Source organism: Brachyistius frenatus, unplaced genomic scaffold, assembly GCF_029030835.1.
Source record: "Brachyistius frenatus isolate BFR_SWC_R1_liver_20210118 unplaced genomic scaffold, ASM2903083v1 Contig_119, whole genome shotgun sequence".
Classification (NCBI taxonomy): Eukaryota; Metazoa; Chordata; class Actinopteri; family Embiotocidae; genus Brachyistius; species Brachyistius frenatus.
In genome coordinates this window covers 226751-247500 of record NW_027210718.1, presented here as the reverse complement: position 1 = coordinate 247500, position 20750 = coordinate 226751, and the positions used below count along the sequence as shown (strand labels likewise).

Below are 20750 nucleotides of genomic sequence, written 5' to 3'. Positions count from 1 at the left end.
ATTATTTATGCAAAAATGATTTTGCATGTGGCACCATTTTCCATTGGGTTAATCTTTATCCCTGTTTACTAAATATAGCCCTAAAATTTGGTAACTTTTTAATTATTATCATTAGTGTTGCATGTAAATATATAAATTTCTAGATATATGCAACTATAAAGGTTTAATTTTGTTTTTGTTATACTGATTTTAAACAGCATGCTTACTGCAAGCCAATGTAATAATATCTACAATGATGACTGTCAAATAGCTTCACGGTTGTCTGAATTCCCACGACAGTCAGTGTCAAATAAGAACAATAAAAGCAATGACTTTTTATCAGTTTGAGAAATATTTGTTTTTGACAATTCAAATGCAGCGTTTAAGTCATAAAATAGAAGCACAAGCCAATCAAGCAGGTAGAGACAGTCCTCTGTAGCTCACTCCATGAATGCTTTATTTGACAGATATTTGAATGCTTATTCAATACTGTAGTGTAGTTTGTAGTTACTTCGTGACTGCCTTAGCTTAGTTACATCATGGAGAGAATTGGTCCTGTCCTGACACATAGAATATTTGAAAATATATGCATTAAAACAATGTGGGAAACTGCAGTGTTTGAACGGGCTCTGTGAAAGTTCCCTCTGTGATCATATTATCCACTCGTGAGTTTGCATTTTCAGTGTGGGTGGTATTTATTTTCATCAACAAAGCATCTTGTGAAGTCTGTGCATACATAAGTAGACACCTTGCAGGTTGCCATTGTATTTCAACTTTGTGGGCGAGACAATATACATAACTTATGCTGCTGTTCTCTGATCTTCTTGCTCATCCTCATGGCCTGATCTTTCTGTTATTTTTATTTCCTTCCATACAGAACTGCCCCCACAGAGTGGCCAAGGAGCCCAGTATGATAATCCCCTCTGGGGACACCTGCCAGCCAACAGGAGTGCCACAAGTGTTGCATCTTCCACCAATCTCAGCGGCTGGGATCAACTGATCATTGACCAGAAGGACACAGAGGCTTGGCCTTCAATTACCCTCAGCCAGAGCCAGGCCCCTCCAGGAGGATGCCCTTTGGACACTGACCCTGGTCGCCTGACCAGCAGCAGCAGCAGCAGTAGTACTAGCAGTAGTTGTAGTACAGTGAGTATGGCCACGGGAGCCAATAGCCAGACAGGCCACTTCCCTGCCAACCACCTTAGCAGCAAAGCCAACAGTGGGCCCAGCCCTGCCAATCATACTGGAACCAGCATGCTCTCTAGCCAGGTTGCAGCCAATCGCAGCTGGGGCTCTGGGCCTGGACCCTCTCACTGTCCCCCTCAGTCCTCAGTGGGGAGTGAGGGAAAGGGGGACAGCCCAATGGGAGGGGGAGGAGGAGGCAGCAGGGGCTGGGGTTCGTCTTCATCGTCCTCCACCACCAACTTTAACTTGAACCTAAACCCTAATGCCAACCCGTCTGCCTGGCCTATGTTGGGGCATGACGGGGGAGGCACAGGGGGAGGCAGCTCAGGGGGAGCCAACACCATTTCACCTCCTCAACCTACACCCAACCTCTGTAATCCGCCTGGCCCTCCTTCAGCCCAGACCAGCACCTGTACTGGAGCCAACACTAACAGCAACTCCTCTGGGATTAGCAGCGCCTGGGGCACCATAATGGCTTCTGACGCATCAGAGCCGCACCCCTCCCCGTCCACAAATGTGTCTTTCAGTTCAGAACCTCAGAACCTTAAAACTGATGGACCAAATCACACTAATAAGCAGGAACCCCCAAGCCCTATCCGCAACTTGCCCAACTGGGGTAGTGCACCTGTAGGCTTGGGTTCCATGGGCAAGCCACCACCAGGTGGTTCACAGGTCAATGGAGAAGATGGTAACTCAGTATGGGGTAACAGTGGTAACTCAAAGGCAACTTCATCTAAGGAGGCACCTGGTTGGGACTCTGGCTGGGGCCATGGAGGAGGTGGAGCAGGAAAGTCTGGAGGCTGGGGTGAACAGTCAAGTGGAGACTGGGGGAAGCAGCACACTGAAGAGGCCCAGGGAGGCTGGGACACACCCAGCTCTCCTCCCCAAGATTCACAGGCAAGTCCTTGGAACAGAGCTGTGAGCACAGCCGGTGCTAGTGAAGGGAGCAGTGACAGCATGGAAGGACATCCCCAGCAGAGAGACCGCTCATCCAGAGATAATCCGGCTCCTCCGCTGCCTGCCCAGGATCTGGACCCCAGGGTGCTGTGCAACACTGGCTGGGGACAGACCCCTGTTCGCCAGCACACCTCCTGGGACATGGACAATACTAAACGCAAGAATGATGCAGGCGCTGATTCATGGGTCTCTGGCCCAACCACTCCAAGCGATGCCCAGGGGCCCTCCATCACTAACACGGCCCCCCCTCAGAGGACTGACTCTGGGAGCAAAAATGATGTGCCTGGTTCTCAGGGAGCTTCCGGTTGGAGTGGAAGCATAGCAGCTACCAACCAGCCCAGCTCTGGTTGGAGAGAGCCACCCAACAACATTAAGCCCCCGGGAGGCCCAAGTGGCTGGGGGAACCCTCCAACGGGAGGTCCCACCACGAGCATATCCAAGAATGGTGGTCAGTCCTGGGGAGAGGAGAAGTCAACTGGGTGGGACGAGTCTCACATCAAGTCACAATCCCAGGGCTGGGGAGAGCAACCGAAAACATCCCACAGCTGGGGCAACAGTGGAGGGAGCAATAACGCTGGGGACTGGCGAGAACCAGAGGAGAGCAAAAAGAGCCCCACTAACCCCGGCTGGGAGGGAGAATCAGGCGGATGGAAGGAAAACCAACGAGGCTGGGGAATGTCTGCTTCAGGACCTGGGATATCTGGAGCTGGAGGAAATGGGGGCTGGGGAGAGTCAGTTCCCCAGCGCCCTAGTGGCCCTCCTCAAGGTTGGGGGGGCAAGCCTCAGGATGGCCCCAGTGGTAACAGTGGAGGAGGGGGCATGGGTTCTTGGGGTGGCTCAGGCTCAGTGAAACAGGGTGCAAGCTGGAGTGGTAGTAAGCAGGAGTCCTCAGCTGAGCCCACAGGCTGGGAGGAGCCCTCCCCTCCTTCAATCAGACGCAAGATGGAGATAGATGATGGGACATCCGCTTGGGGTGAACCTGGTACCTACAACAAGGCAGTCAATCTGTGGGACAGGAATAATCCAGGAATGTCCCAGGCTAAGGTTACCACTGGAGGCAATAACCCCACAGGTTCAAACAACAACCATTCCCACTCTCACAATCACCCTTATCATGGGCCGCCTGCACCTTTACAGAACCATAGCCAAAACACCCAAAACCCAGGCCCCACCAGTGGGCCCATGGATCCAACTGTGCAACACCAATCTGGGCCATCTCACAACAGGGGTCCCCTGATAGCGCAAGGTAAGACAGCTCTGATTTGTAAAGCCAAGTTGGTCAGATCTTTGGCTTTCAATATACAGCTGATTTGATTTCAGTTTTTCAAATGTAACTCGAGTTGAATTATTGTGTAGTGCTCGCCTAGGTTTCTCTTTGTTTCTTTCAATGTGCAAACTAAAGATGCCAAACATGAAAGCTGGTTATGTAGTTAGCGCAATGCACTATTAAGCCCCAAGCTGTTGATCCACTTAAAGGTAAAATCTTGACCTAGTTTCTTTGGATTTACATCTAATCAACTATCTAAATCAGTTTGTCCCTCCATGGGGCTCCTCACATTTCACAATGCCCGGCATGGCTGTGCGGGTAACTCTGGCAACCTCATACGGGTACCCAAAGGAAGCACAAGAATGCTGTTTACAAAGTGACTCGTGAAAATACTGATTCACCGCAAACTGAGACGGATCGGAAGTGTGTGATTATATGGGAGCCGCCATCTGTCAGGAGATGAAGGGAGGAGGTGGAGCAAGCCCCCAGGCACCGAGAGGGGTCGATGCCCCCTGCTGTCCCACACTTGACCCTGCATGTTGATTCCATGTTGGAAAAAAAAACCTGATAGCATATCATTTTACTGGCTATTGAGCATAAAGTGGGTTAAAAACAAATTAGCACAACTCCTCAGTAGTCATCTCAAAAGAGGGGAAGAAATGAGACAGATTGTTTTTTTCTGCTAGGCCTTGGTCAGAAGGTTGATGTTAGCTATAATTTTGGAGCAGCCTTTAGTACTTGACCTTTCCCTGGAGGGAGAGCTAAACTAAGCCTAGCGCTGCTGCAGGCTTACAGACAAGCACCATGTGTCTTGTGCCAAAAGGAACTGGGATGTGCCAAATCTTAAATGGGCATCACCTCCCTCCATCAACTATCCTGCTCAGCCAAGCCCAGGTTTCTGCCCCCCTGCATGGCTGGCACCTCACACTCCCAAACAGAAGGATAAACGGGGTGATGTTGTTTCCTGGAGGCTCAGTCAGATTTAAGGTTCAGTTTTTATGAACAAAAAAAGAAACGTACAGAAAACCAAAAAGGAGAATTAATGATTAAATTGAACTTTGAACATGTGGAATATGCTTCAGACCTGCTCTCTGTGTATTAGGCATATAACGGGCACGTCTAACCTTTTTAACAGTCAATAACTAATCTGAAGTAAGATGGCCTGAGTGTGTTCACTAGCTTGGATAGCCACTTTAGCATAGAGCAATATAGACAAGATTCTGCCAAATATAAACAACAGGACCCAGCACTTAATATTTTGTCATTTGGATTTGCTTGTTAATGCATGGTCTGTAAATTTGGCAAAGCACCACAAGATAAGATTATGAAATGCACTTTTTTTTACATTTCTCAGTCCTGAACGACAATGAACAATTGAAAAAATGTCCCAATTTGTTTGTTTTAATATAGTAGTCTCTGACTATTTTAGATGTGAATGATATCTGGTTGAGCCTTTTTATGAGAAAATTTGTCAAATGACAAAAAAAACAACTTAAAATTGTGGCTAAAATATCTGAAGCATCTATTTTTCGATACTGGTTTATGTGCGGTGAAGTATTTTTACTGACAGACTGTTGTCCTTGTGTGTCCTCCAGGTTGGGGAGAGCAGCCCAGCTCCCACACAAAATCAGAGAGCACTTGGGGGGAACCTGCACCCTCTCCGGTCAGCATGGATAACGGGACGTCCTCCTGGGGCAAACCTAGCGGGAGCTGCGGCAGCTGGGGAGAAAGCAACACGGACAACTATGGCAGGGGCAACCCAACAATGACATCTGCATCTTGCAAACCTGGTAAATATCTTCATCCTGTATATCGAGTCTTGTCCGAGTGTGTACACCTTCGAAGGACGGTGATACTGCGTATGTGTGCTCCACTGCTGAAAAGAAGTTCTTGATGAGTCAAGTCAAGGACATCAATATGACACAAGGGAAGAAAGAGCCGCGGACATTTTACACATATATCTACACTGACCCCTAGTGGCTGCGATATTTTAAAGTGGTTAGATTACTTGTGTTACTTTTTTAGTTCATGTTATTTTCTCAGCTTTAGACCTTGTCACTTTTATTTTTCCTCATCAGAGAATTTTTTTAACCTGAATACACATTGGAAAAACCTGCGATCTTATTAAGAAAAGGACAGCCTGCCAGATACCTAACTTTAATTGAACCAGTGGATTCTGGGTGACACAAGACACATTGTAAATAATTCAATCTTCAGGTCAAGGTTATATTGCTATTTTGAGGTTTTCAAGTATTGCAGTGAGCATTGTTGAAGAAAAAGATTAAACCCATTTATATGATAATATGCGTTTTCTTTTTTGGAAACGTAGTAATCTGTGCTCGAATAAACTGTTTTAAGTAAAGATGATCATGACAAATTTACCACGTAGGGTAGCTTTTTTTGTCCCCGTCGCTGCTTGGTTTACATTTTCTTCTGTTTGTTTTTCAGCCCCTAAACCTATGCAAGACGGGTGGGGAGGTGGAGGTGGAGGTGAGGAGCTCGGCCTGTCGGGCGGTCAGTGGGATGCAGAGGAGGGAGACATGTGGAACAGCACCGCCTCCCAGGAGAGCAACTCTTCCTGTAACTCTTGGGGCAATGCATCCAAAAAGGGCCCACAGAAGGTGTGAATCAAAGCTAATTACATATTGAATGGTCCTATATCCTTTCATTTGATATTTTTAGTTGATATTACAATTTTCAATCACCGTCTCTCCCAGGGGAAGGTCCCAGGGAAACAGGAAGATGCCTGGATAATGAATCGTCTCATCAAACAGCTGACAGACATGGGCTTCCCTGTGAGTTGAACTGACATAAATTGCTTCCCTGCTGTTAATAACTACCTGGAAATGTGAAATCATTTCTGGTTTCCTGATTCTTTGAACATTGTACATAGATTTACTGCTAGATTGAATTAAAATATCCTTTGATTTTTGACAAATTAAACACTCTGGTAAATTGTGATTGTTTTTCACTTTTTCTGAAATTTAAACAATTAATTCAAAATAAATGAAAGATTAATTGATAATAGGAATAATCATTAATTGTGGCCCTATTTGTTATTTGTCTTTAAATGCACAGTTGGAGCATTTGACCAGTACCCCAAATGTATTATTGTATATTTTCATTGTTACATTTTGGCAGTGATTTGTTTCTGCATTACTGACTTCATTTCCAGAGGGATCCAGCAGAAGAGGCTCTTAAGAGCAACAACATGAACCTGGATCAGGCCATGAGTGCCCTGCTGGAGAAGAAGACGGAGCTTGACAAGCGTGGGATGGGTATAGCCGGCCATGATTACAACAATGGGCTCATCAACAAGCCCATGGGCTGCCCTCGGCCTCCGCTTCTTTCCAAAGACCCTTCAGCGGACCCCCGCTTGCCCTTCATGGATAAGGTAAGCGTGTCGCTCCTTAATCTACTTATAGATTTGCTGTACGTGAAATGGTTTTGAATGCAGAATAGCACCAGAGGGAATATTTAAACAATGGCTTTGAATGGACTCTTTGGTAACACGAGCTGATAATCAGAGGCTCCAGGTTAGATATTTTCCTCCAGATCCAGGGCAAGCTGCTCCTAATTTAATGTAAGAAATATAACGCTATGTATAGCATCCTTCACCCAGCTAATGAGAGTAGAGGATATGAAGGGGAGGATGGGCTGAGGAAAGTTATTTTTACCGTTTGTTGTCTAGTAAAAGACAGCAGGTTTAGTGAGCAGAAAATGGCAAAACAAAATAGATCAAGAATGTCTAAACTTTTACCAGCCCACATCCACCACTGCACATCGCAAAGGACCACGTCTAAGTTTACTGTAATGGCATGACTTTTGGACAATACTTTAAATTCTATCATTTGTGATACTCATTATTTGAATTTGACTGTTGCAATTTTAAGAAACATATTTGAGTAATTTCAAACTTAATTGATTTTAAAATATTTAACCCCAAACAGTTTGCAGGCGTTTTTTGTTTCCATCACATTTTTTACTCAGTGTGCTCATTTTTTTCACTGCACCAGCAAGTCGTGCATTCCTATGGGAGCAGCACCATAATGGCTAAAAATAGGGAGAACTCAAAATTATCTTCACGATAACACCCTCATAATGTCAAAGATAAAGAAACATAAATTTAATTCTTTAATCATTTATTTTACAAACATTTCTTAAAAAAAAGGCATCTATATATTCAACACGTTTCCAAGTGCCTGCAAGTATTGGAAAGTGTCACAGCCTGCAGTTTAGACAAAATACATTTTTGTCACGAGACTGTTGATCTCAGCTGGTCATTGATAGGTTCCCAGTTGCTCTGACGAGTGCAGAATTTTATAAAACCAATTTTTTTCCAAAATCTGTATCATACAAATGTTTTATTTTTGGTGTTTTTAAATGACACGTAGAATGAATTTTACGATTTTACTATTTAAGATCAGATTTGGTTATTTTTCCTGAGGAAGGCGTAAGGTGCAAGTTAAATTTGTATGGTTTCTGGCTGTGATGAATGGTATAATTTTTGTAATAATTAAAAAAAAAAAAAAATAAATGCTCTTCAGACCCACCAGCAGGTTGTCGGCTTCACAGTGTTTAAAAGAAAACGCTCACTGTGGTAGAGCCTGAGGAAACCGATCAAACAGAGGGTCGATCCAGTGTATTTGACGTGTCTCTCTTCTCGAATTATTCTCCATCGGGCAGATGCAGAGTGGAATGTTTGGCGGTGGTGGAGCAGCACAAGCCCGGGCCATGCAGCAGCCGCAGCCGCCTCCTCAGCCACCAGTGCCGCCTCTCAGCTCCTCTCAGCCTAGTCTACGTGCTCAAGTGCCTCAGTTTCTCTCCCCTCAGGTACTCTCAGACACACGAAAACATATACATATGCACATGGGGCCTGCTTTACCACTTACTATACAAACAGATAAGAAGGAAAAGTGTTTTAATGTATGCAACGATAAATATATTGTATTCAGATTACGGTCTATGAAAACTTTTTATTTGATTTATTATATACCAGTTTATATGTCTTTGAACTTCATACATCATAAAGCGACAGACGATACGCCGAGCACTTGCACGTTACTTTTTTGTGGAAGTGAGATAGGAAACGAACAAACCTTTAAATGTTGTTGTGTATTTAATGTTTGCCCTCAGGTTCAAGCACAGCTCTTACAGTTTGCAGCAAAAAACATTGGTCTGAATCCTGCACTTTTAACCTCACCAATAAACCCTCAACATATGACCCTTCTGAATCAACTTTACCAGCTGCAACTGGTGAGTCACATTTCACCTCATCTGCTGTGTTTTATTAGATGCATCAGATATAATTCCTCTGAGATGAAAGCCCATGTGCACAAAGAGCCCTGACTGCATTCACAGCATTTAAAATTGAAACGTGACTTTTACATTTCCATTTTTCAACCACGTGGATTATTTTTATTTGTATTATTATGGGTACTGCTTAGTTATAACTGGGTTTACAGACACTGTGACATCTTTTAACTATTTAAACCATGCTCATACCTGATTCACAGGCATACCAGCGTTTACAAATTCAACAGCAGATGTTGCAGGCGCAGCGCAATGTTTCTGGCCCCATTCGACAACAAGAGCAGCAAGTAAGTTTTCATTTTCTCTTCTGTTCTGCTCTGCTATTACCTAAAAATTATTATCACTATTATCACTATATAAAAAAAAAAATCCAGATATGCCTAAAAACAGTTGATGGAAGCAAAATCTTCAGCTGTAACACATGCGTATCGATACTAAATATGTATCCATTGTGATGTCATCACAGGTTGCACGTACAATCAATAACATGCAGCAGCAGATCCAACAGCACCAGCGTCAGCTGGCCCAGGCCCTGCTGATGAAGCAGCAGCAACAACAGCCGCCCCCTTCCCACTCAGGCCTGCATCCTGGCGGGGCCAAATCCACCCTGGACTCATTTCCAGGTCACCCCCAGGCTCCAGGCCTCCCTGACCTGCAGACCAAAGAGCCGCAGTCTTCTCCCAATACGTACAGCCCCTACTCTCTCTGTGAGTGGCAGCTGCTATGCTCTTTGAATTTCAAATAGGTAACACTGCAGTCATCCTGGCAGGTTTGTGTAGTAACATCTGTCTGTGTTCTCAGCTGGACTGAATCCTAACATGAATGTAAACTGCATTGATGTGGGAGGTCTGTCTATGAAGGAACCCCCCCAACCCCAATCGCGCTTGTCACAGTGGACACACCCCAACTCGATGGAAAGCCTCTCTGGAAACTCCTCTCCTCTGGAGCCCAACCTGGGCAAGCATGGTGAGAGAGGAAAGGGAATCATGGGTAATTACAGATAACGAATCTCTTCTGGAAAACATTTTATATCCCTTTCAAAGTAATGTATTTATGTTGACACTATATTAAACCCCTTTTAGACCATGGATCTGTTTTCAGCCTGCAAAAATTTCAAATATGGGCATGCGTTATCTTATTCTGCCCACATCAGCCCCGGAGACCCAGATCTTAAGAGCTGCTGGGCTCAGAAAACATCTTTCACCATATCATTTATTTATCATTTAATTTAAGAGCTGTAGATTGTAATGCTGTTGAACAATCAATCAACTCAAATTTAACATAGACTATGTCTGTTATTGTTTACAAAATAGATGAAAAAAAAAATCCCAAACCTCTGCCAAGTCATCATATTTGCCTCTAAACTTCCTTTTGTTTCATTTGGCTTCTCTCAGGTGCCAACCTGGGCCCCCCTGGCAAACCCCCTCAGCTGGACGACTCATACAGCCCCTACAACCTGATATCCAGCTCAGACTCTCCGACCAGCCCACTGGTGCCCCCAGACAGCTGGGGACAGGGCAAGAGCAGCAGTGACAAGATGGCCAATGGGACCAATATCAACTGGCCACCAGGTCAGGAACACTTGTTTTTGTTCTATTCAGTTTTCCATGTTGGCAGCTACTTGTACAATAATTACTTCTGCTGTAATGACAGTATTACAAATATACTTGAAAAAAGCAAAACATGAAATAGAAAGTAAAAAACACAAGTCAAAGCATATCCCCATCTCATAATTTTTAATATTTGGCTGTAAAAACGTATCTCGTCTTATCGTCTCATCAGTAAACATGGCTGTTAATTACAGGATTTTTGTGTGGTTAGTCAGTTTATTAGTTATGTCCAGGTGGTAATAATAAGCATGTAAATGTTTGTTGGTTTTACTTTCAGAGTTTTGCCCTGGTGTACCCTGGAAGGGCCTCCAGAATATCGACCCGGAGACTGACCCCAACATGACCCCCGGCAGTGTCCCCAGCGGGCCCACCATCAACACCAACATCCAAGACGTCAACCGCTACCTGCTGCGGGACAGGAGTGGAGGTGAGAACAGGGTCAACGAGCAAAGGTGCTGCGCTGTGTGACGTGTGGGGAAAGTGTATTATATGGCTAATATTAAGATGTTTGTTTATGAATTCTTCCCAACATACAAGTCAAATTCTACAACACAGTTAAGCCAAACACAATAAATCCAAGCGGAGATATTTCCCCGTGATCTGAAAAAGATATTTTATTGAACAGGCTGTGTCCCCATACAAATGTACTAGAGTTGTTGGACAGTATGTGCAGCTGGTGCCACCTCAGAGCCTGCTTCTTCTTCTTTTGTTCTTCATTTTCCTACTTTTAACTGCCGCTGTAATCATTTACTGGTTTATACTTTTCTCTTCTGAACTATCATCATTTGTACTGGGTTTATTTTCTTTATTCCATTTTCTCTCTGCTACTTTTTCCTTATTTGTGTCTGTCTATTTGTTTTTTGTTGCTGCCATTGGCTCAGGCTCCTCTCCCACTTCATCTCAGAACGAGGCTCTGCCTCCCTCCACTGATTGGCCAGTCAGTGCCTACACTAGCTCGTTCAGTCTTTCGTCCCCGGAGATGGACGACGCAGGTACACGGTTTATCCATAACCTTTTCCCCCCCATATTGCAGTGGCTGAATCTCTGCAAATCAGCATTATCCTCACCCTCCTGTTACTGTAACACCCAGAGCGTCAACCATTCACTGGGGAAGCACATTTCTCCCGCTTCATTTAAGGCAGTGCTTCTGATTAAATATGACCTTCATTTGAGCTGTCTCCCCGTCAGCTTTGTACCTCATGCAGTGCATATTTCCCCCTGTGCTGTTAGTGTATCTCCTCCCCGCTTGTGTGTGGCATGGAGAGTGTGGAACAGAGGAGAGTGTAGCCTGTTATTTCTCCTGGATTTACAGTAACTCGCTTGTCTGTTTGAGTTAAGTAATTGTTCTTTGTTGTCTGTCTCTCAAACATATCTCGTACATACAAACACAGTGTGGGGAGGGATGTGTGCCACTTGGCTCACAGACGAGAGTACATGAAAGCCAGCCAATCAAAAGTAATATTTGAAATTAGTTGCACATGGAGCTAACTTACAGCCAAAAACCTAACAAACCTAAAAAACAAGTTTCACAAATGCCCTGCGATTCACTTAATAACACACTGATGTTTGCGAACACACAACACCATTGACCAAAAAATGCTTTTTATTTTTAAAATGTCAAATGTACCTATCAAACAATTGCACAACATGTTCCATATACATAATGCTTAAAATGTAATTACAGCATGTATTAAGACCGTGGAAAAGCACACAGGCCAGAAATAAAAAAACAAACCACTTAGTTTCCGAAGCGCTCCCGGTGCGATATGAAGCCGTACAGAGGACGGATCAAAACAGCATCTCACACACGCACGACGTGACAGACCCGTGACTGTAGGAAACTCCAAGGTACAAGTACACAAAAATATGTCTTCCAATGACAAAAAAAAAAGTATCGCAAAACTTTTGGCACCGTCTTCCTGCTGTCAGTGTGCTGAAGACTTTCTCACAAATGTCCTGAGTAATTCTGCCTCCACAATCGTTAAGTTTCAGCAGGAAATTAGCTCCATAGTTTTATATGTAAAATGTCCCTGAGGTGTGAGAAAGGTACTTTAAATCAAATAATAATAATAATAATTGTTGTAATTATGTTTAAAAATAGGAACAGAAGATATATTTGTACCATTACATAACATCCCATGCTGCAAGGGGGTGTTTGTGAGCTATATATTTTCAAAGTTATATTTTTTTTTAAGTTACATTGATTATTAGAACCTGATGAGCCTAAATTTTTGGGGAGATTAGTAAAAACACGTAAAAGGTTGTCAGTTATCCAGTGAGGAGTTTTACTTGGTATTGCGGTCTTCACATTCAACATCGTAGCCTCCTGTGGACTTCATTTGACTCTGCAGTACTCCCCCTGTGGGAGGAGCTGTCTTTCGGACAACTGGTTCCGCAAACTAACCTCTCCCCTCCTCGTCTCATCCAGGTAAACTGTCAGAGATGAAGTCTACTTGGTCTCCAGGCCCCATTTCTCACAGCCAGGCCTCTCTGTCCCACGAGCTGTGGAAGGTCCCCCACGGCCCCCGGGGCAGCACCACGGCCCCTTCCCGCCCCCCGCCTGGCCTCACCAACACAAAGCCTTCCTCCACCTGGGGGGGCAACTCCCTGGGTCTGGCTCAAGGCTGGAGCAGCTCTTACACCACAGGTAGTCAAATATTTTTGGCACCAAAGTTTGTCATGTTTCCCTCATCACAATAGCATCTGATAGTAAATATCTTATCATAAATGTTTGTACATTATTAGACCAAGAAATGCAGACAAATATTACACTGTTATTAAAACAATCAAAACTCTAAACTTATTATCTGACAACGCTATATATATATTCAAGCAGATTCATATATCTTTTCACAAACCTTTTGTCTGAAGACAAAGAAGATTCTAACAAAAGTAGTCTGGTCAATAAAACCAGCGTCCCTTTTCATTTTGATGAAAATCCCAGTTGGACTTATTATTCCTGTACTTTGAACTGAAACTGCCTTTATTACCTTACAACAAGTGCATGATTAAAGACATTTAAAGAAGTTAATTGGTAGGGATTAAATAGATTAACGTTGTTGTAATTCTTTAAGAATTCTTTTATTTAAGGAAGATTTGGCAGGAAAGGCTTGTAGGCAAATTAGCCCCAAAAAATATTTTCTTGTTATTTATGTGAAAATATTGGACATAAAAACTGAAATTGTTTGAGACATGCTGCATAGCTGAGACGCAAAGCTCAAGACCTCTTCTGTTGTGAAATGTGAGCTGATGTGAGTTTTCCTGTGGCATACAACCACAGGCCAACTGTGAAGGCACAGAACAGGCAGCGTACCCGACACCTTGAGAAGACCTTGTTGTGGTTGAATGAATGTCAACTGACACTAGGTGGTTTGACTTTATTTCATGGCGGAAATCGACCCCACCCATTCAGCTTTAAGCAACTGATTTTGGTTTCAGACAAAGCTCAGGATGTGGGACACTGACATTGCAATGTTATTAAAGTCATTTTCACTCATGTCATTTACATTGTTATTTAAATGTAATTTAGACTTGTTACTTGCAATAATGCGTAGTGCACTTCCTGACTGATGACTCATGGATCTTGGTTACTCCAGGATCGCTGCTCCCAGCTGCTTTTTGCAGAATACATTTTGATTTAACTATTTATATTCTTATTCTTTCATTTTCTGTATTTCTTTAAAGTTTTTTTTGTGTTGTTTTTTTTTATGATATTCTTGTTGAAGGTGAAAGGAGGAGTAGGAAAGTAAAAATCGAATTGTAAGGTGTAACCTCCTGTGGTTTACTGGGCATATTTCTCTGCTGTAAGGACTTTGATGTGTTAAGTGCCATGAAATAACCTCTGTTGTGATTTGGCGCTATATAAATAAAATTGAATTGAATTGAATATGACAATTAAATTCTCTTTGACGTTTGAACGTCATGCTAATTAGATGTCTGTCTTCCACTGCTGTCTCTCACAGCAGCTGGTACCGCGTGGAGTACAGACAGCTCCACCAGGACCAGTAGCTGGCTGGTTCTAAGGAACCTCACTCCACAGGTAACAGCATCCAGTCAGCTGTGTCTCTTTGCCTTCAGTCATTTACAGTTCCCGGAAAATTTGCGGGATACAGCAAACGTCCACCACTCACTCTGCGAGTTCGTTTGTTTTCCAGATCGATGGTTCGACTCTGCGTACACTTTGCATGCAGCACGGCCCCCTCATCACATTCCACCTCAACCTGACACAGGGAAACGCTGTGGTGCGCTACAGCTCCAAGGATGAAGCTGCCAAGGCTCAGAAGTCCCTGCACATGTACGTCCATTAACACGTTGTTTCAAAGCGTTTGGCTCGGTTGGTTTTTTAAGATTTAACCATTAATTACACATGTCCTTCCATCTCTGTCCAGGTGCGTGCTCGGGAACACAACCATCCTGGCAGAGTTCGCCGGGGAAGAGGAAGTGAACCGCTTCTTTGCACAGGGCCAGTCACTTGGCGGAACGACCAGCTGGCAGGCCACTCCAGGCACCAATCAGACGAGGATGGGCGGGACTGCGTCCGGAGCCTCTCACCCCATTGGTCACTCGCCCCACTGGAACAACAACAACAACGGCGGCAGCAGCAGTAGCAGCGGCCTGGGAGTGGGCGGAACAAAAACAGGCGGAGAGCTGCTTTGGGGTGGCGTTCAGCAGTATTCCAGCCTGTGGGGACCCCCGAGTGGAGAGGAGGGACGGGTCATGGGGAGCCCCACCCAAATCAGTACGCTGCTGCCTGGGGACCTGCTGAGTGGGGAGTCCATGTAGGAAAAAGAGGCAAAACGAACAGCAAGAGAAGCAAAAACCTTGCAAATCAATGTGGAGATAATCAGCGCGGGCGTAAAGGTGAAAAGGAGAGACGAGAGGAGGACGAGGCTTCATCTTCGCTGCTTGCCCTTGTCGACCTCCTCTGCTCCTTTTGCTTTTAATGACACTTCAGTTGCAGTTCTTTTATGAATCTCAGTACGAGATTATGGTCACAGTGTTCTGCTTTTACTTCCGGAGACACAGGAAGTAAGGCTTTCATTCAACAAAGAAAGAGAAGTTTTTACAGAAATAAACTTTGGAGAGCTCGCCGTGTGAAACATACTTTTAGTCAAACTGACACAGTGACGAGCTGCGATCTTTAAACTTGCGTAATCCCTCACTGCCTTTTGAGGCAAATCATACTGCACCTCAGAGATCCATGAAAAAAGGCATCATTCCCAAAGTAAAACCCTTCAATCAGAGTGGTTGTCGAACTTTCAGCTGGTCCAGACTCGACATTTGTTTCTCTCAGCACTAATATTAGCCTTAAACTATTTCCTGCCCTGCTATCCTCACTCACTCTGTACTTGGTGAAGAAGCATACGGACACTTGCACACCCTTATTTCTGAGCCAGTGAAACCTGAGTGGAGAGTACATGCTGCTGCGGCTTAACAGAAGCAACCACAGCTCACAACTTCAGTGCATTTTTTGCAAGCAGATTAAGTTCCCCACACAACGCTCAAAGGGAATGATGCAACTCTGTTCGCCTTGTTCAAGCCATTTATTTTTGTAGGTTTTTTTTTTAGTGTTTTTTTTCTTGAACCATTGCAAACAAAGCTAAGAAATTATGTTATTCAAGTGTGTCTGTCAATCTTATCTGGTGGGGGGGGGGAGAGTTCGGGGGTCGTCGCATGTACAGTCAGACGTGATGGGACAACGAAATGAACCACTGCTATTACAATGGAACTGTAAAGACAAAACGCTTCGATGCACCTCAATTCACGTGCGGGGCAACTCGCAGTTCGGTCTCGGTGTCGGACCCTCTCACTGATGCTGTGGGAAAACCTCAAGTCGTGCAACCTCCCCTCCCCCCTAGCGCGCCCACTCCACCTGCAAAACACCATTTCAAGTGACGTGCAATATTAGCCACAGACTCTACCGTCCAAGCACCCTCCCGAGTCTTCTCACACTGAGAGAGGAAGACGATAAGGAATGAGTGAACTGTAAAAACTTTATCTGCCCTGCACCCACCACGGGACAAAAAATAGACAAAAAAAACTGCCACTATTACCCTTCATCTCCCCCTCCCCTAAAGAGTGTGTGAACTCAGGAGAGTAGCAAGCTGGTCTTCAACCATCTTCTGTCCGAGATATACAAGGACGCACACACAGAGCACTTCTTCAGCCAGCCTACTCTCCACATTTATGCTGGTGACTGGTTTTGGGGACACGGAGGGGCAAGTGTATGTGTGTGTATGTGTGTGTGTGTGTGTGTGTGTGAGAGTGTGAGTGTGTGTGAGCGCGCGTGTGTGCGTGTGTGTGTGTGTGCGTGCGCTTGGGGGTGAAGGCATCAAAACCAAAATGAGAGGAGCCTGTTTTCCTTTCTTTTTTTTTTTCCCCAGAAGACCAGATGACTTCTTTTTTCTTTTCTTTTTTTTTTTTTTTTACCAGAAGACCAGATGACTTCTTTTTTTTTTCTTTTTTCTTCTTTCGCCCACATTTGCGTTGGTTGAAAAGTTCTGCAGCAACGATCTGTGGAAAGGTGGTCTATCATAGCACTTAGCAAGAGCGTCGCTGCTCCGTATACCCTCGATGCCAACGAATAGAAGAAAGGAGAAGCAACACTGGCAAATAAAAACTGAAAAAGCAAAGACAAAAAAGCAATCTGCTTAGTGGCTTCTCTGTATACTTATTTTTGAACTTAACATGGATGTGAAAATGTTTTGGTTTTTTTGTTTTGTTTTTTGGAATCCTTCTTCCCTCAAGTCAGTGGGACCAGAAAGGATGTCAAACATAGTAGCAAAGTGAAGGGAAATACAAAGAAGAACTGACTCAACCGATGATGGGTGTGGCAGGGAAAAAGACCCCCGAAGCACTCATCCTCGCCCTCTTTATCAAAGTAAATATCACTGTTACATTGCAACTTTGAAATCTTTAGCCTTTGGTGTCTGGAAACGCTCGACGTGTTCATGTTCTACTGGGATCCAGCAGGGAGGATCGCCATCTCTTCTGTCCTTTTTGTTGTTGGTTTTCGTTCTATTGGAGGCCCTGCCAACCTGTGTGATAGTGTGGCCAATGAGTGCCTGCCTGCTGCAGAGTGCAGTGCTGCAGCAGCCCTCACCCCTCCCTCCCTCCCTCTCGCTCGCTGCCTCCCTGCGGATCCCTACAAGACTGGCTTCCCCTCCTCCTCCTCTTCATCCCCCCCTCCTCCCCCTGGGCCTCCAGGCCGAGAGCAGCTCTTTCAGAACTGGCCCACCTGTGTTAAATTTACTACTACTGCTACGCCAGAGTCTGTCCTCAGCAACCTCCACTTCCACTCGCTCTGTCTCTCTCCTGCAAGGATCACTTTAGCCAGAGATGGAGTCGTTTGATGTGTTGTTTTTGTTTTGTTTTTCTTGGTTTTTACTTATGGAATTGCCAGTGTGCATTTTTATTTTTGTTGTTGTAAGACATTTGCTGATGTTATTGCTGTTATCATTGATGATATAGTTAATGATTGTTTCTGATGAAGATTTCATGGCTTTTAAATAACGGTCTTTATGCAGTGTTCAGCTTCTCTCCTGCCCCTCCCACCGCCTCCGAGGCAGAACCAGTGTAGTTCAGAGGTACGCCTCAGCCGTGCAGCAAGGCCATACACCAAACACTGCAGATGTCAGTAGGAAAGGCTGTCGGTGGGTGGGTGTGTGGGGAGGGTGGGGGGGCGGGGGGGATTGTTTATGTGTGGTGCAGCTGTCGGAGTAAGATGAAGTTTGGGAGGGGGACTGAGGAGTCGAATCAAGTGTAGTCAAAAGGTTCTCCAGGATAGTGAGCCAACTTCCTCTGTCCATCCTGGGGCGCCCAACACACCCATCTTTTAGTGTGGATGGTTTCACTCACGCTGGTGCTTTACGTTTAACTCTGGGAGCACTCAGTTACACTTAGAACCACCTCAACTGAAAAACAGCCTTCCATTTCTATGCAAAGACAAAGGAGGTGTTCGTTCACAGCCATCCCCTACATCTGCCAATCTTCACTCATCTCGCAACCTTTACTACCAGGCAGCTTCTCTTGAGACCTCACCTGGATCAAATGTAGGGGACACTGAAAGAGCTTCTCACCGTGTGGACAGAGCTATTGGATGACACTAAAAATGACCTGCTGGAGGCACTCATTGTTGGCAAATAAGAGTCACATGTTCAGTCTTGTGCCAACTGCTTTACAAATACCTACTTCCACCTTGACACGTCCTAATTTATCTTGAGCCGGATGAGAGTTTAGTTTGCTGCAGGGGCGTACCCCCACAAGCTGCAGGAGGCTTGAGGAGTAGAAGGGCAGGACAGATGAATGGTGTTGGTCTTTCACCAACAGGGTAGTGCCAGGCTGCAGTAGGAGGAGATAAGTGGGTGGGTGAGGGGGTCAGGGGGTGGGGTCCCTGTATGTGTCTGTGCACTGTTTATGGGTCACATCGGGTACATCTCTTTAAAAACCAAAAACATTATCTTTTTCTTTATCATCAAGGTTTTCGCAAAAACTAGAAAGTACAAAAAAAAAAAAAAAGAAGAAAAAAAAGTCTGTTGTCAGCTGTGCACTGAGATGCCTGTATTCTGTTTCTCTGCAAGCTGCCGCCTTCTCACCCTCTCTGGGCCCGTTATCTGGGCCACGTGTGGGGAAGCTGTATCCACGAGGTTCACTGTGGACCTCCAACCTGAAGGTCGAGCCAGCCCAATATATAACAGGTCATTTCCGCACATCTGGCTTTTGAGGCGGCCCCGCCTCCGAGCGGGGACCCGACGCATCAGCAGAAAACAAGGATACACCTCAAGTTCGGTACCAAGTCTTAAAACTTAGGGGATTCGCCCTCTTCCAGAGTCACTTTAGACTCGCATCATCCAACAAAAACAATCACTTATTGCCTGTGCTGTTTGTGTTGATTGTTCCGGAAGACCTGCATTTACTCCACACTGGACTTAAATCAAGGAACTGGTGTTGAAGTGGGGGGAGGGGGGGGGGGGGGGGGGAGTCGAACGGAGTGGGAGGACGGGTGACCGGGACAGAGGTCGAGTCTCAGATGTGCCCTGGGATTTCTTGGCGCAGCACCAGCACTGAGAGCCCCGCCCCCCTCCCACGCCCTCGTCTGTACTCTTATCTACTTGTCAAGTGTTGGAAATCAGATGTTTTTTTTTTTTTTTTTTTTTTTTAAGTCACATGGACTCAAAGGCAACTGGAGCTCAAGTAAAATATGCTTCTCAATCATGGATCAGACAAGGGTCTGCGTGGGGCGGGGACCCCCGAAAAGAGTTGAATTAGCAAATCTCTCTTTAAAAACAACGGCCTGGGTTGAATATGCACACGCTAGCTCATATACAGTATACAACCAAGAGTACATAATTGCTGTATGTGTGTATATGGCTAGATCTCTCTTGTTTTCCACTTAGCCTAAGCCCACCCCCTCCCCCTCAACCCCACCCCCACCTCCCACCCCACCCCTGCCCTGGCTTCAGCCCTTACCTGTGTATCCAACATGATATTTCCCAGATGACAAGATCATAAACATATCAGAGTAATACAAAATAATGAAAACAAATACTTGAATCAAAAGAAGCGCCAATAATGTAATGTGAACACTTTTTGTAGTGGTTTTTTGTCTCATTCATACACTTCAGAGATTTTTGATAGCATCGGTTCAAAGTGAATACAATTTGAAATACGAGTGTTGTTGAAAACAAAGATCGATATAAAGGCAAATTTACATCTGTTGTATTTGAGTGTTTGCACAAGGCTGCTTGTACTGTATGAGTGAATGTTTGGCGTGTGAGGTGAGAGTAATGTATGAGAGCTCGTGATTACAGCGGAGAAACTTCCGCCTCGTGTTTCTTTTCAATTCAGTATACTTTTGTTGATTTTTTTTGTTTTTCCTTTTTTTTTTTTTTTTTTTTTGCTTGTCAAAAATATATTCTGATGTTAATTGTTACTAGCCTCTAGCGTTGCACTGAGTGTCGGCCTCACCCCTCATCCAGCTATATGAACAACATGATACAAGTACCGAGGGGAGACGGGGACAGTTCATGTGTAAATGTTTACTCAAGGACTAAAATAAGTGTGTTTTTAAAATGTAATGTTTATCTACCTTAGTGGCTTTCATTGTGGAATAATCCAAGAAAGTATGAATCATAATTGAGTATTGCACCATTTTTCAGACTATAAACCTAAAAAAAAAAAATGAAAAAATGACAAAAAAAACAAAACAAATATGTATAAAAAAAAGCAGCAAAAAATAAATAAATAAAAAAAAAAAAAGTATTTTGCAGACCTGTGGCCATAGATTGGAGTAGAAGGACTTCAGCTCTCCCAAATCTGAGCAACGGAGAGTGAAGGACAAGACATCAGACCGAGCCTTGGCTTCTAGGGCTCATTTCAGAGGTGCCTACCTTTTTTTTGTTTTTGTTTTTATTTTATTTTTTGGTTTGTTAGCTTTCGTT

General features: G+C 44.5%; 1 protein-coding gene across 7 annotated transcripts in view; it reads left to right on the top strand.

Annotated features, from left to right (window-relative positions):
- Positions 1-16707, top strand: part of tnrc6c1 (trinucleotide repeat containing adaptor 6C1) — a 46540-nt gene extending 29833 nt beyond the window's left edge. For 3 of the 7 annotated variants that reach the window (XM_069713565.1, XM_069713560.1, XM_069713566.1), the window contains 17 exons: positions 857-3367; positions 4984-5178; positions 5837-6009; positions 6106-6183; positions 6564-6782; positions 8075-8221; positions 8525-8644; positions 8905-8988; positions 9168-9408; positions 9503-9691; positions 10096-10272; positions 10589-10738; positions 11193-11303; positions 12740-12958; positions 14274-14350; positions 14466-14605; positions 14700-16707. In XM_069713565.1, coding sequence (XP_069569666.1) covers positions 857-3367; positions 4984-5178; positions 5837-6009; positions 6106-6183; positions 6564-6782; positions 8075-8221; positions 8525-8644; positions 8905-8988; positions 9168-9408; positions 9503-9691; positions 10096-10272; positions 10589-10738; positions 11193-11303; positions 12740-12958; positions 14274-14350; positions 14466-14605; positions 14700-15093 — 5225 coding nt within the window. In that variant the 3' untranslated portion in view covers positions 15094-16707. The remainder of the gene's footprint in view (positions 1-856; positions 3368-4983; positions 5179-5836; positions 6010-6105; positions 6184-6563; positions 6783-8074; positions 8222-8524; positions 8645-8904; positions 8989-9167; positions 9409-9502; positions 9692-10095; positions 10273-10588; positions 10739-11192; positions 11304-12739; positions 12959-14273; positions 14351-14465; positions 14606-14699) is intronic. The other 4 variants (XM_069713561.1, XM_069713564.1, XM_069713563.1 and 1 more) reach the window with 4 other exon arrangements.
- Positions 16708-20750: the final 4043 nt, after the last annotated feature.